This window comes from Pelobates fuscus, chromosome 1 (assembly GCF_036172605.1).
Source record: "Pelobates fuscus isolate aPelFus1 chromosome 1, aPelFus1.pri, whole genome shotgun sequence".
NCBI classification, from domain to species: domain Eukaryota; kingdom Metazoa; phylum Chordata; class Amphibia; order Anura; family Pelobatidae; genus Pelobates; species Pelobates fuscus.
This window is the reverse complement of record NC_086317.1, coordinates 435,591,960-435,606,404: the sequence shown is the minus strand read 5'-3', so window position 1 is coordinate 435,606,404 and position 14,445 is coordinate 435,591,960. Positions and strand designations below refer to the sequence as shown.

General features: G+C 39.8%; 1 protein-coding gene across 1 annotated transcript in view; it reads left to right on the top strand.

Annotated features, from left to right (window-relative positions):
- Positions 1–1,520: 1,520 nt before the first annotated feature.
- The window catches only part of MTUS2 (microtubule associated scaffold protein 2), a 354,305-nt gene continuing 341,380 nt past the window's right edge, over positions 1,521–14,445 (top strand). The window contains exon 1 of the mRNA XM_063429511.1: positions 1,521–3,891. Within this exon, the coding sequence (XP_063285581.1) occupies positions 1,720–3,891 (2,172 nt within the window). The 5' untranslated portion in view covers positions 1,521–1,719. The remainder of the gene's footprint in view (positions 3,892–14,445) is intronic.

The following is a 14,445-nucleotide window of genomic DNA, read 5'->3' as shown; positions in this document are numbered from 1 at the left end:
CACTCTTAAAAGCTTAAAGTGACATTTACCAGTTGGTAATTACTATCATCTTATTTTCATTTAATCTTAATTTTTTTTTTATTTTTTCAGAAACCTTTGCTGCAAACCATATTATTACCATAAATCGGAATCATGGACTTGCTTTGCAGAGTTGATCATGATTGTTGTCTAGTAGTCAAGAGCAAAGTTGCCCAGTCAGTTTACCAATAGTTTACCAATACATACAGAGTAATACTACCAGTGGCTGAACTAAATTAGTGAGGGCCCTAGTGCAAGAAAGTTTTTTGGGCCCCGCTCTAGTGCAAGAGTGGTCAAAAGGCAGATCCCCATTAATCATACAACTCCAAAAGTGCTATACCAGGTGAGGATCTGTTATTTGCCCATCCTTGCAGGGTTGTATTTGTGTGCAGTGTTTGTGCATTTGAATGTAAGCATGTGTTTGTATAAAGTATATTTGTATGTACTGTTGCCACTGGCAAGTTGTGTACTTGTGTGTAGTGTTTTCTTTTTAATGCAGGGGTTTGTTTGTATGTTGTGTCGACTTTTAAATGTAGGTGTCCTAGTGTTTTTGTTTGATTGAAGGAGGTGCTTGTATATAATTGTAATGTTTTAGTACAGGGGTGTGTTTGTATGTATGTTTGTGTCTGATTGCACGGGTTTGTTTGTATGTATGTTTGTGTCTGATTGCACGGGTTTGTTTGTATGTATGTTTGTGTCTGATTGCAGGGGTGGGTTTGGATGTAATGTTGACTTTTAAATGCGGGTGTACATTTGTGTGTGGTATTGGTGTTTGGATAAAGGGTTGTGTTTGTATATAATTGTGAATGCAGGGACGTGCTTGTATGTAATATTTGTGTTTGATTTCAGGAGTGTGTTTGCACATACACTGCCACATCCATACATACTTACACAGACATACATACACATTTAGCACACATATACACACACGCACTGATACACACTCTGACACACAGATACACCCACACCCACACATACTCAGAAACAAACACTGACACATGCACACACCTTGATATATGCACATGCCCTGACATACAAATGCACACACACACATAATGACACATGCAAACACCTTGACACACAGATGCACACACACATTGACACAGCGACATACACAATCTGACATACACATAAATGTCATCATTTTTATATTTGCAGCCACCCTTCTTTTAGCTTATCTTGTGAGTCCAAGAGGGAGGTTACTACAAATAAGCCTTTCAGAAGAAAAGTCTGCAAGGAACACAGTGACATGATATTATGGTTCTTGGAGTGCCTTCTGCAAACTTTAAACAGATAATAAATATGTGTTAAAAAGATTTGTATCTCCCATATGTGATCTGGACCTGTTTCATAGATTGCAGATGAAAGTAAAACTTTGCTTAGAATAGTATGTTCTATTCAGGTACCTTGCATGTTTTGTTCATAAAAATCACTGCTATGTTAATGAAAAATATTGTTCTTTCTCCTAGATTAAGAAAGAATGTGTTTATTTGAAGAGTCCATCAAACCATTAGGTGCAGCACAGCTCATCTAACTGTCTTCAGAGAATGGGCGTCATCTGAAGAGGAAGTGCATGGAATTCAGAGAAGTGAAACAGATGTAGCAATATGTCAAAAGTTTGAGCACTTCCTACGTACTTAAGTAAAGACTCTTTGCCAGTTTCAAATAAATAGTTTGTGCATATGAAACTCACATCGCAAAATGAGTACTCCTTTGGTTCCAGACAAATCATGTTGCACTAAACAACAGGACAACAGCAACGAAGATCAAAATGACAACGAAAGTGAGGCCAGTTTAGGTGACAGCAATGCCAACCAAATATTTCCTGGTACAAGGACTTGTGACCAGGTGGAGGTATCTAGCAATGTAGTCAAAACTGAAATATTTAGTAACTGGAAAACTGAAAACGTGCATAGTACATCACTGCATTATGGTCTCGAATCTCCAGGCAGGGGTTTGTCATTAAGTGATTCAAGACCACATTCACCCACTAATAAGGACTTAAACAAAGGTTATATGACAGATGACACCAAGGAGAGTTTAAAACCCCACATTCCTCATGTACAGACTCAACTCAACATAAAGTCTAGCAGTCATGATAGAAGCTTGTTGATACCCTTGAACAGAGCATGTGATTCTCCCTTTGGTATTTATAGTAATAATACAGGTAACGTATCACCAAGTGAACGATTTAAAGGACTTTCCTTAGCAAAATCAGGTATTCCTTCAACTAAATCGGAATCTTTTGTAAAAGACCATATATCTCCTTCTCCACCTTTGGATTCGCCTTCCAAATATGTTCAGTCCATAGAGCCATCAAATTACGGGATCAGGGCCAACACAGATGCATCTACACCAGTTGATCGTTTATATGGACTACTCAGTCATACACTCAACTATACCTCAGAGGAAAAAAAGATTGTATTTTATTCCAAGCCACCTACCTCAGATGCCAACTTTTCAGAATTTCCTTCAGGCGAGAGAATCATATCTCAAATGAACAAGCAAAGCACATCACAGCATCCCTCAAATACTGATCATCACTCACGTTTAACTCTTAAACCTCAGGAAATCAGTAGCATAGCAGAAGCACAATTTTATCAGGGTCAAGTAAATATACCGTCAGAACTGATCGATGCAAAATATACGCAGACTAAAGGTATTGGTCTGCACAGAGCAGACCATATACTACCAACTGATATGGCAGGCTCAAAAAGAGAACATATGTCAGAAACCAGAGTGACTCCATTTTCTCCTCCATGTGTCTTGATGAGTCGGTCACAATCGAACCGAGCTTTAAAACAGGGCGATACATATTTATGTAGCAGTCCTATAATACCTGACAACAAGTCCGCTATAAAACATGATGAAAATGCAGGCGATACATTGCATAATGAACCGAAAATCCAATATTCTCAGGACTGCGATCACCCAGACACCAATTCTCATGTAATGGGATCATTAAAAAATAAAGAGTCTCTCAGCAAACCTGTTATACGTAAAATTACTTCATTCAGTGAACCTTTGGAAAATAAAACATATCTGAATAAAGATAGAGCTTCGGATGATTATATTTATCAGGGCGGCGACACTAACACTAACACTTTTTCAAGCAGCCACGTGACTTCCCTGAAAGACAAAACCTCTTTGGTTGAGAGTAAAAAGACAGTTGTTGGGCGAAAACATCAGACAGATGTTTTAAAAGGCAATATGAAAGAATGTCACAAAGACTCTGCTGATTACTTCACACGTCCCCCCACTCCCTCAAGCCCAGTAACAGCAGTAAATATTAATGATCAACGAACTGCCTCGCCGAGCAACATTAAGGATTTCAGCACAGCTCATGTTGACAGGTTGTCACCTTCTACGGTGCTACCTCCTACTGAGAGCACACAGTTGTTCAACATTTCGCCTAAAGCTACTAGCAAGACACTTTGTAACAGTGGAATCCCCAAACCAATACTAATACATTCCAAAACTTCCACCGCAAACCAAGGGGATGTGGAAAGCAATTGTAATGAGAAAACCGAAGAGCCAGTCGAAGCTGGTCACACCGGTCTTACACTTTCTTTGCCAATTGAATCAAGCCTTATTGTCCCAAAACCCAAGCATGTACGGCCAAAAATTATTACATACATTAGAAGAAACCCACAGGCAGTGGACAGGATCCCATTTGGACAAATGAGTATACCATTTGGGGCCCCGACATGTACCACTCCAATACCAAAGGAACATGAGATTTTGAGTAGTGATGGTAAAACATCTAGTACGTTGCTCGACAAATATAAGGCTGATATGCAAAAACCAAGGCTATTCAGTGCTGGATTAATGGTATCAGGAATACAGCCACCTGGACATGATTCATTAGAGGAGGTAAGAGACTTCTATCCATTATGCTAATATTCGGTTCTTAGTCATACTTTATAAATAAATCAAACGCTTTGCCAAATGTAAGAGGTCGGGTCTTTGCAGTTCTCAGTCACATGTAATTTACAGAATATTCAGAATACATTAGCAATCTGATGTGATAAAATAAAATCACAATATCAAGGACACTTTCAGACTAATATTTTTGTGTGTGAATGTTCCAGCATGATGGTTATTTTTATTTTTGTAAAAAAATACTAATCTTGGCTGCAATAAAAATGATATAACATGTTTACCTATAATAAAGTTTAATTGAAATTGACTTGGTAGATAATCCCTTAGTATTTATGGCAAGTAACCTAACATTTAAAAAAAAAAAATCAGCCAAACCAAATTTCGTTTACTAAGCAATTCAGTTTGTCCAAATGTCATGCAGAAAATTTGGTTAATTTATTTGATTCAGACTAATCAAATTACATGTTCTCAAGCTTGATCGGCCTGCTTTTGCGCAGACAAACTATCACCATAAGCAGGGCCGCCATCAGAAATTGTGGGGCCCCTAACACAGCTCAAGGTCTGGGCCCCCTTGTGCCCGCCTCCAAGCCCCACCTCCAAATCCCGCCCACAGGAATACACACACAGACACAAAAGGTCACCGACACACATACAGAAAGATACACACATACTAACAGACACAAATACTGAAACAGACATACACACATATAGACACATACACAGACACACACACACACACACACACACACTAATGTACATACATACTCACATACTGACACACACACATACATACAGACATACATACATACTGACAAACATACATACATACAAACTGACATACATACATACATAATGGCATACATACACATACATACTGATATGCATACATGCAGACATACACACACACACAGATAGATATATACATACACAGATACATACAGACATACTGACATACACACATACATACATGCATACTGACAGATATATACATACACACACACACAGACATACATACAGACATATCTACATACTGACACACACACATACAGATAGACACATACACACATACATACAGACATACTGACACACACACACAGAGACATACATACTGACATACACACACAGACATACACACTGACAAACAGACATACATACAGACATATATACATACTGACATACACACACACATACAGATAGACACATACACACATACATACAGACATACTGACATACACTGACATACATGCATACTGACATACATGCATACACACATACATACTGACATACACACACAGACATACATACTGACATACACACAGACATACATACATACACACAGACATACATACACAGCCAGACATACATACTGACATACACACAGACAGACATATACATACTGACATACATACTGACATACATACACACATACATACATACAGACAGACATATACATACTGACATACACACAGATATACATACTGACATACACACAGACATACATACACAGACAGGCATACATACTGACACACACACAGACAGACATACATACTGACCTACATACACAGACAGACATACATACTGACACACACACACACACAGACATACATACACAGACAGACATACATACTGACATACACACAGACATACATACACAGACAGACATACATATTGACATACACACAGACATATACATACTGACATACACACACAGACATACATACTGACATACACACAGACATACATACACAGACAGACATACATACTGACATACACACACACACACAGACATACATACTGACATACACATACACAGAGACATACATACATACTTGCAGACACATACACGGACTGTGGCAAGGTCAGAGAGGCTTTCTATGTTAGTAATAGATTGGAGCGCTATCTCTATTCCCAGCATGATGGGGTTAATTGGGGTGAGTCACCCCTTGTATGTTATCAACCAGGTGAATGTAATTAACCAGCACTAGGGTTTTAAAAGGTTAGCCTCTGAAGACATTAGGGAATCTAACAGCTGGGAGAGAGGAGGTAGTTCAGCCTGAGACTCCGAGACAAAGGTACTGTGTGAAACCTGCTTAAAGTGCTGTATTTCATTTTGTTTAAAACTGGGAACCAGATTAGCTGGCCAGTTGGATAGTTCGTAACACTGTTGTTTAGTAAGTCTCCAAGTTGGAGTAGGATTTATTTTATTTTTGTTTTATTTTGTGGGAGAGCACAACCTTGTATAAATTGTGGAAAGTGACAATAAACTGCAGTACTATTTTATCCTGACTGTTGCATTCGAAGTTTATTGTGAAGAGCCTGGCCATCCTGCCACAAGACATACACACTGACAAACAGACATACATACATACAGACATACTGACATACACTGACATACATGCATACTGACATACACACACAGACATACATACTGGCATACACACAGACATACATACATACTGACACACACACACAGACATACATACATACTGACATACATACAGACATATATACTGAAATACACACAGACATACATACTGACATACACACAGACAGACATATACATACTGACAAACACACAGACATACATACTGACATACACACAGACATACATACACAGACAGATATACATACTAACATACACACAGACAGACATATACATACTGACATACACACACAGACATAGATACTTACATACACACACACACACACACACACACAGACATACATACTGACATACACACAGACATACATACACAGAAAGACATACATACATACAGACATGCTGACATACACACAGACATATATACATACTGACATACACATATACATACATACACAGACAGACATACATATTGACATACACACAGACATATACATACTGACATACACACACAGACATACATACTGACATACACACAGACTTACATACACAGACAGACATATACATACTGACATACACACACACAGACATACATACTGACATACACACAGACATACATACACAGACAGACATACATACTGACACACACACAGACATACATACATACCGACATACTGACATACACACAAACAGACATACATACTTGCAGACACATACATACACATACATACCTCATTTATCAGCCACCCGCCTCTTACCTTTAAGTTGCAGAAGGGTGGCTGGGGATGATGGGTGGGGATGCCTCTGCCCTCTGGTGTCCTCTCCTCTCCCTCTGCTCTGCCTCTCCCCCTGCGTGGAGTAAGCTGGGAGGAAGTGACTGCCCGTCACTTCCTCCCAGCAGCCATTGCGGTGTAGCCGCATTTTTTTTTTTTTTTTTTTTAAAGGGGCCCGGTCGCGCAATGCTTGGGCCACCTGATGGGCCCCGGTGCCGATGCACCTGCGGCAGTTTCGCCACTCCCCCAGGGCCGCCGGGCCTGTGACAACCATTATGGTTGTCACCCCCTGATGGCGGCCCTGACCATAAGTACTACAGCTACATGCAGTACTTATGATGCTAGAAAGGAATTCCCTTTTGCTTCTCCATTGTAAAGAAGGAGTCAAACAAATGATTATGGTTTGACCTGTGTTTAGCCTGCTGTGTGTCGGGCGCCGCTTCCTGACTCCACTACCTCAGCCACACGGCTGGATGCACCTGCTCAGTGCTTAAAAAGCTCATGAGCGTTCTGCTAGCTCTTCCAAGCTAAGTTTCGCAGAGCAGGGTTCGCTCATTAGCTAAGAGTGTTAACTTAGTTATACCTAGCTAAAGACAAGGTTTAGCATTGTATTTAGCATTTGACTCCTATTGCAAGGCGACCAGTTAGGGTACTTCTGGCACCAAAACCAAGTCTTCAACCAGCGTGCAGTAGTGGCTGGTTATGGTGCTTGGAGTGGTCATGTTCCTTAAACTTACCAGAGATCTGCTGTCCACCAATGAATCACCCCCTCATCTGCAGCTTGGAAGCATGCAGCTCTGAGCTAAGTCTGAAAAAATAGTGAGCACTCATTAATGTTCTCTCAGTCATACCTCCAAGTATTGCTGAACTACAACTCCCATGATTCTCTGGCTATCTACTTCATTCAAAGGCTCAAGGGAATTGTTGTTTAGCAACGTCTGGAGGGCCAGAATTTGGAAAACTCTGCTCTAAGTCAATGAACTGGTTTTGCACAGCAGGGTCTTCATCTGAAGAGCTTATGGATTTTGCAGGAGTTCTCAGCCTGCTAACTTACCAAGAGTCCCGAAGGGCACTGGCCACTATTAACAAATAGGAAATGAATCATAGGATAGTATGTAAATTCTGATGAAAGGACTATATGATGCCAAAAAAAAAACACTCATTCTTTTGAGAGCTACTTAAAGCTCTAATGATAATAGCAAAGACAGTACTATCCCCATCATGGGATATAATCGGCCTATAGTGATGGATGTCTTCAAGATAGAGGCAATGGAATATATCATTAAAAAAAGAGAGAAAGAAACTCTCTACATATATATGTATATGTAGAGAGAGAGAGATAATATAAGCAGGGCCTCCATCAGGCCATGACAACCATCACGGTTGTCATGGGCTCGGCGGTTCTGGGGGGGCCCACATTCCCTGTGTGCACATATATGTAGCGATTTTTGCTATATACGGTGAGAGGAAAAAAGTATTTGATCCCCTGCTGATTTTTAATGTTTGTCCACTGACAAAGAAATTATCAGTTTATAATTCTAATGGTAGGTGTATTTTAACAGGGAGAGACAGAGTAACAAAAAAAAAAAAAAAAAAAATCCAGAAAAAGACATGTCAAAGAAGTGAAATGAGTATTTGATCCCCTTTCAGTGAGCAAGATTTCTGGCTTCCAGGTGTTTTTTATACAAGTAACGAGCTTAGATTAGGAAGGAAGGGCTGCTAATATCAGCTCGTTACCTGTATAAAAGACACCTGTCCACAGAAGCAATCAATCAGATTCCAAACTCTCCAGCATGGCCAAGACCAAAGAGCTGTCCAAGGATGTCAGGGACAAGATTGTAGATCTTAATTCACTATACAAAAACACACTGTATACCTGTGGGCGGACTCGGCTGTGGCAGTGGTCCTGTGGGCGCTGGGGTTCCAGACCATGAGCTGTGTCAGGGGCCCAAAATTTTCTGATGGCAGCCCTGAGTACAAGTATCCTTCGTACAAGTTCCAAAGCAAGGATCTGCTCTGGATATATGGAAATTTGGTGGTTTGCTCCTCACCATAGATAATGGAAAGCAGGCTGCCAATTAAAACAACAGCTTCAATCAACATTTAGAAAAAGGAGCTGGCCTTATTAGTACAATCAAAAGAATAAAACAAATAAAAACAAGCACACTAGTGCAATTAAATCTAGCAATAGTCCAACACATTCCATCCTGGAGGGCTTTATGAACTTAATCTTAATCCCAAGGGTTTTTCAGCACTGATATTGGCAAAGGGAATTCTAAGCAAAACCAGTAGAGAAAGCAGTAGGTTGCTGCCATCTACCGTCTGTTTTCAGTATGACAGGCAGATACTTGTTATACTGAAACTAGCATGCCAAATACATTGTGATTGGTGCTTGGCAACTGGCAAAATCAAAATGACAGAAGTCAAAATGGCAGGGAGGTATCCAAAAAGACCCTGGGTGTCTTCGAAGCACCAGTTGCACACAGAGAATCACTGTGATTGCTCAAATGCATTGTTGTCAGTTGATTTAATGAGCTGACAAATGCAGCTTATCTGTTCGTCTGAGGCCACTAAAAATGGCCCCGCAGCTGACAGAGGTTAGCCCCAGGCATTGAGTGATACCCGGGTCTCCCCGGTGTGAGCAGAGATTTAACCCTACACACATCGCAATATAGCAATGCCTGTACGCTCCGATCAGAGGGGAGCCCCAAGTAAAGAAGGATACCTGGATCCCCAGTGGGGAAATGGTCTCTGCTGGTATAATACCACATAACTGAAATTTTCTGTCATGGGAAGGACAACCATGACGGAATAATTCTGTCATGTGTTAAGGGATTAAATTACTTTACACTAGCATTATTAGACATATAAATGTATAAATAATCTGAAACACTAAAAGCAACGAACTATAACCATACTCCTACTGCAGCAACGACATCACTTGTACTATATATTCTGCAGACCATATTATTCAGCTTAGGTTACTTTAAATTAACACTCTTAAATGATGTACAAAAAAATAAATGACATAAGAGAGTAGTAATTCTCTACTTTGCTAGCCCAAGTTGTATTATCTAAGATCTAACCTGCAAAATATAGTAGTTTATCTCTATAGGGCAGAAGCCCTCAGACTTCTCATCATCATCCACTAAATATATTAATTTAATTTTAAATAAAAACAATCTACACAATAGCTTGATGCACTGCAGGTTCCATGTGCAAACTGTTCCACACAGCGGTGCACAGCCCAGACGTAAATGTAGAAAATAAAAACAAAAGTTTGCTGTCTCTCTCGTTTAAGTGAAATGCAATAAGGAAAGCCCGCTGTGTAAGTGGCTTGCTTTACCAGTCTCACACAGAATCAATGACAGAGGCTATACGTCAGTCACACAGTGTCTCAGTGGGTCTCTCTTTCACAATAGCTGAGCCAAAGTGTGGAGAAAAAGCCCTGCTCTGGATATATATATATATATATATATATATATATATATATATGTAAAAAACAGATAAAATTTGTATCTTGTAATACCTTTTTTATTGGACTAACAGAATTTTTTAATGACAAGCTTTCGGGATAACCTCCCTTTCTCAAGTCTGAAGCATTTCTGAGCAAGACGACACATAGAATTCAAAGTTGAGTTGTGATACAGGGGTTAAAGCGACATGAGTGTAGATAAGACGAATCAGGTTTGGTAGAAAATAGACACCATATTTGTAGAGGGTCATAAATATCTTTCTGAAGAGCAGAGTGAGGGGGTAGAGAGGGAAAAGAAAAACAAACAAGCAGACAGTGCAGAGGATGGTACACTTTATACATGCACACACACATAAATATGTATATGTGAACGCACAAACACATGTATATATACATAAACACATATACATACATGCACATGAACTCATATACATAATATAATATAAATGCACAGTAACACACATATATATATATATATATATATATATATATATATACAAGCATACATGCATATGAGTATGGGAAAGCATAGGTTAACACATAGTACTTGGTATATAGATAGAATGAACATATAGGAATGCATTTTAAAGTGTTGGTACATATGACAGAATAGTAAGATAATGCTGGGAGAGTGTTCATGTAAAGTGTTGGTAGTGGGACAGGAATCCCAAATCAATATAGTCCTCTATTCTTGCTGTTAAACCATTTAATCATTCTGGCTTCAAAGGCTTTTCTTTCCTGGGTATTTTTAAAACCCCCCTTCAGTACTTTCTTTCCTTTTTTTTTTTTTTTTTGCAGGACACATTATTGGCCAAGCCCCTTCTACATCATGGCACCAAAGTAAGCTGAGTTACCAAACAAAATCAGCTGGCTCCCCCCTTCCCTGCTCTTTTTGTGATGCAAACCGTGAACGCACCGTACAATTGAACACATGAACGAATCGCATCCATCGCGCTGTTTGTTCTTAACTTCATCCAAATATTTGGCGATTTGCCATATCGTTATGTCTAGCTTAAATGTGTTAACAGAAGCTAAGTAGGACTCCATTAAATCCTATCTCTTTATGGGAATATTGAACAAATCAAACCAAAATAACATAAGTTGTGGCAATTCTATTAGAGCAGTGTGCTTTATATTGGTTACTGAATTACTAAAGTAAAATCCCTGCTCACATGGGAATACAAAGTATCAATTGATACCTGGGCCTCTCCTCTGCTAGCTAGGGCAATTTGTAGTGGCTCCAGACTGCCAGGTGAGCTGTATGCAGCACTCAATGTAAGTGCTGCATACAGCCCTTTAAATGGAATTTAAATCGCAATTGACTGCAATTCCTGGAATTCCCATCTATCCCCTCTATGAGTTGGGGACATTTTTAGTGACCCCAGACTGACTGATGCACTGTATGCAGCACTCAAAGTGACCGCTCCAATAGCCATTTAAATAGGCATTTTAATGCCTATTTCAATGTTAATTGAGCAAGGTTAAGTCACATCAGTGAGACCCAGATATCAATATCCGGGGCTCCCCTCTGTCAGTTGGGGTCCCACTTATTGGCCTAAGGCTGAAAATTGAGCTGTTTGCAGTGCTGAAAGTGAATGCTGCACTTAGCCCTTTAGATCAATTAATCCAAGGTGATTAAGCTGCAGGTCAGTGCTCAAGGGAGACCCCCAAAGTCTGAACGTACTCTGACAAGGTCTACCAGCATGGCCTCATGTCAATTTTGATCGGTGTTGGGCTTTTCCCCCTTACCAGCACCAATCACAGTGTAAGCGGCATGCCTGATTTTCAGCATTATAGGATAAGACTGAAGTTCAGCCGGCAGATGGTGGCAATATATTAGGTTATCTGCTGATAGCAGTACTGATATTAACTGAGGGTTTCCTTAGGGTTAGGGGTAGGGTTATTGTTTCGGTAGGAGTATAGTTAGTTGCATGGTTAGGGATTGTGTAGTTTAGTGTTAAGGTACGGTAAGAATTATTACTGTTTAGGTTAGGGCAGGTATGCACAGTTAGTGTATGCATAAGATTTGGAGTAGGGTTGGAATAGCATTGGGGGGGGGGCTGGTATAGGGTCAGCATTAATGACCAAATCTTAGATCCTAGACATATAAGGCATTTGACAGTCAGGACTGGTGGACAAGCTATTTTGAGTGCTTTTTATTTAGTAGCACTGGATGTGTAAAAATTATTATAAGCAAATATGCTTATAAGCATTTTTTCTTTTTTTTTTACATTTTATTCATGCTTAATATTGTGTTAAGAATACATATAGGATATTACAAGAAAGCACTTTCTGTTTTTTAAAAACACTATATGATATAAAATGGGTCCCTTAAAGCAGGCATGGGCAACCTTTGGCACTCCAGATGTTTTGGACTACACCTTCCATGATGCTTTGCCAGCATTATGGGTGTTAGAGCATTATGGGGGATGTAGTCCACAACATCTGGAGTGCCGAAGGTTGCCTATCCCTGCCTTAAAGGGACACTCCAGTCACCAAAACAACATCATCTAAATGCACTCTTACCTTCAGGGGTTGCCTCCAGTGCCGATCTCCACTCTCTTCCAGGCGGCATCCAGCTTCTGAAAGTTCAGTTTCAGGAAGCGCGGAGTGCGGCCAGGCAGGGGCGACGTTGATTGGCTGAGAATGGTCAGCTGACGCTTTCAGTAGATCAGTGACCATCCATTCACAAAACAGGCTTGTAATGTACCTTTCTGAAATTGCAGAAGTTGAATGCCGCATGGGAGGGGGAGTAGAGATCAGCCCTGGAGGCAACTTTTCAGTTAAACGGTTCGAGAACGGTTTAACCACTGAAGGTGAGAGTGCAATCGGGGGCATCCTGGCACCATAACAACTTCCTTTAGATTATGTTGTTATGGTGCCTTAAGCATGCTAAACTGTCCCTTTAATTACACCCATCCCACCAGTATTCCAGGCCACCCTGGCTAAGCTGTCCCATATGATTAATAATAGGTTTGGGTGAACTCTCAGTTAAGAATTCATTAGTGTGCATAAAACATTTATAATGAATTTTACCAGTCCTTCAGCATTCTCGACATTTGTTCATGGTATTTTCATTGCGTTCGGTTTAACAAATGTGAATCTGTTACCTCTGTAATTCCTCTGCTTTCTGACCTAAATAATTGTATCCTTTTCAAGATATTCATGTTTTTTCATCTGGGTTGACTCATCTTGACACATTGCTAGGTTGAGAATTCTATCACGGTAATGAATAAGATAAAATCATGACATTTCAGCAGTACACCTGCAACAGATGATTTTTTTTTTTAAGTAACAGCATCATCAGAAAAAGCACTTTAAAGTTTAAGCTTCTAAAACTTAAATGTAAAGACAGTTTTATGTGTATAAATGTACTTTCCATAACTTTTTATCAGGCATGCCTGTCATGTGGATTTAATATTTAAAGGGACACTACAAGCACCCAAACAGCTTTAGCTTAATTAAAGCGACACACCAGACCAGACCTAAAGCACTTTAGCTTGGTAAAAAGCTTTATGTGTGAAGAGTGTATCTCTTATAAATTATACCTGTTACACCCTTTTGGCTTTTCAAGCAGACAGGTCCTGTTACTTCCTGGTTTGGTTAGATTAGTTGCACTAAATTAAAAAGACAGCAACAGTCCAGAGCACCTGCCTTGCAAATACTTCTCATAGAGCTGCAATGGGAGGTCTGTGACTGGATAGTCATATAAAGTCTTGGCAGGGTTAGAAGAGGAGGGCGTGCAAAGCCAGCAGACAGGAGATCTGCAGTTTTTGCAAACTGTTTTTCGAAAAAATACATAAATGCGTGCATGTTTTCATTTGGGGCATATCTACTAAGCAATGATTTTTATTTATTTTGTATTTGCGCAGTGGAGTGTCCCTTTAAGCAGTTTTGGTCACCCAAACAACTTCATT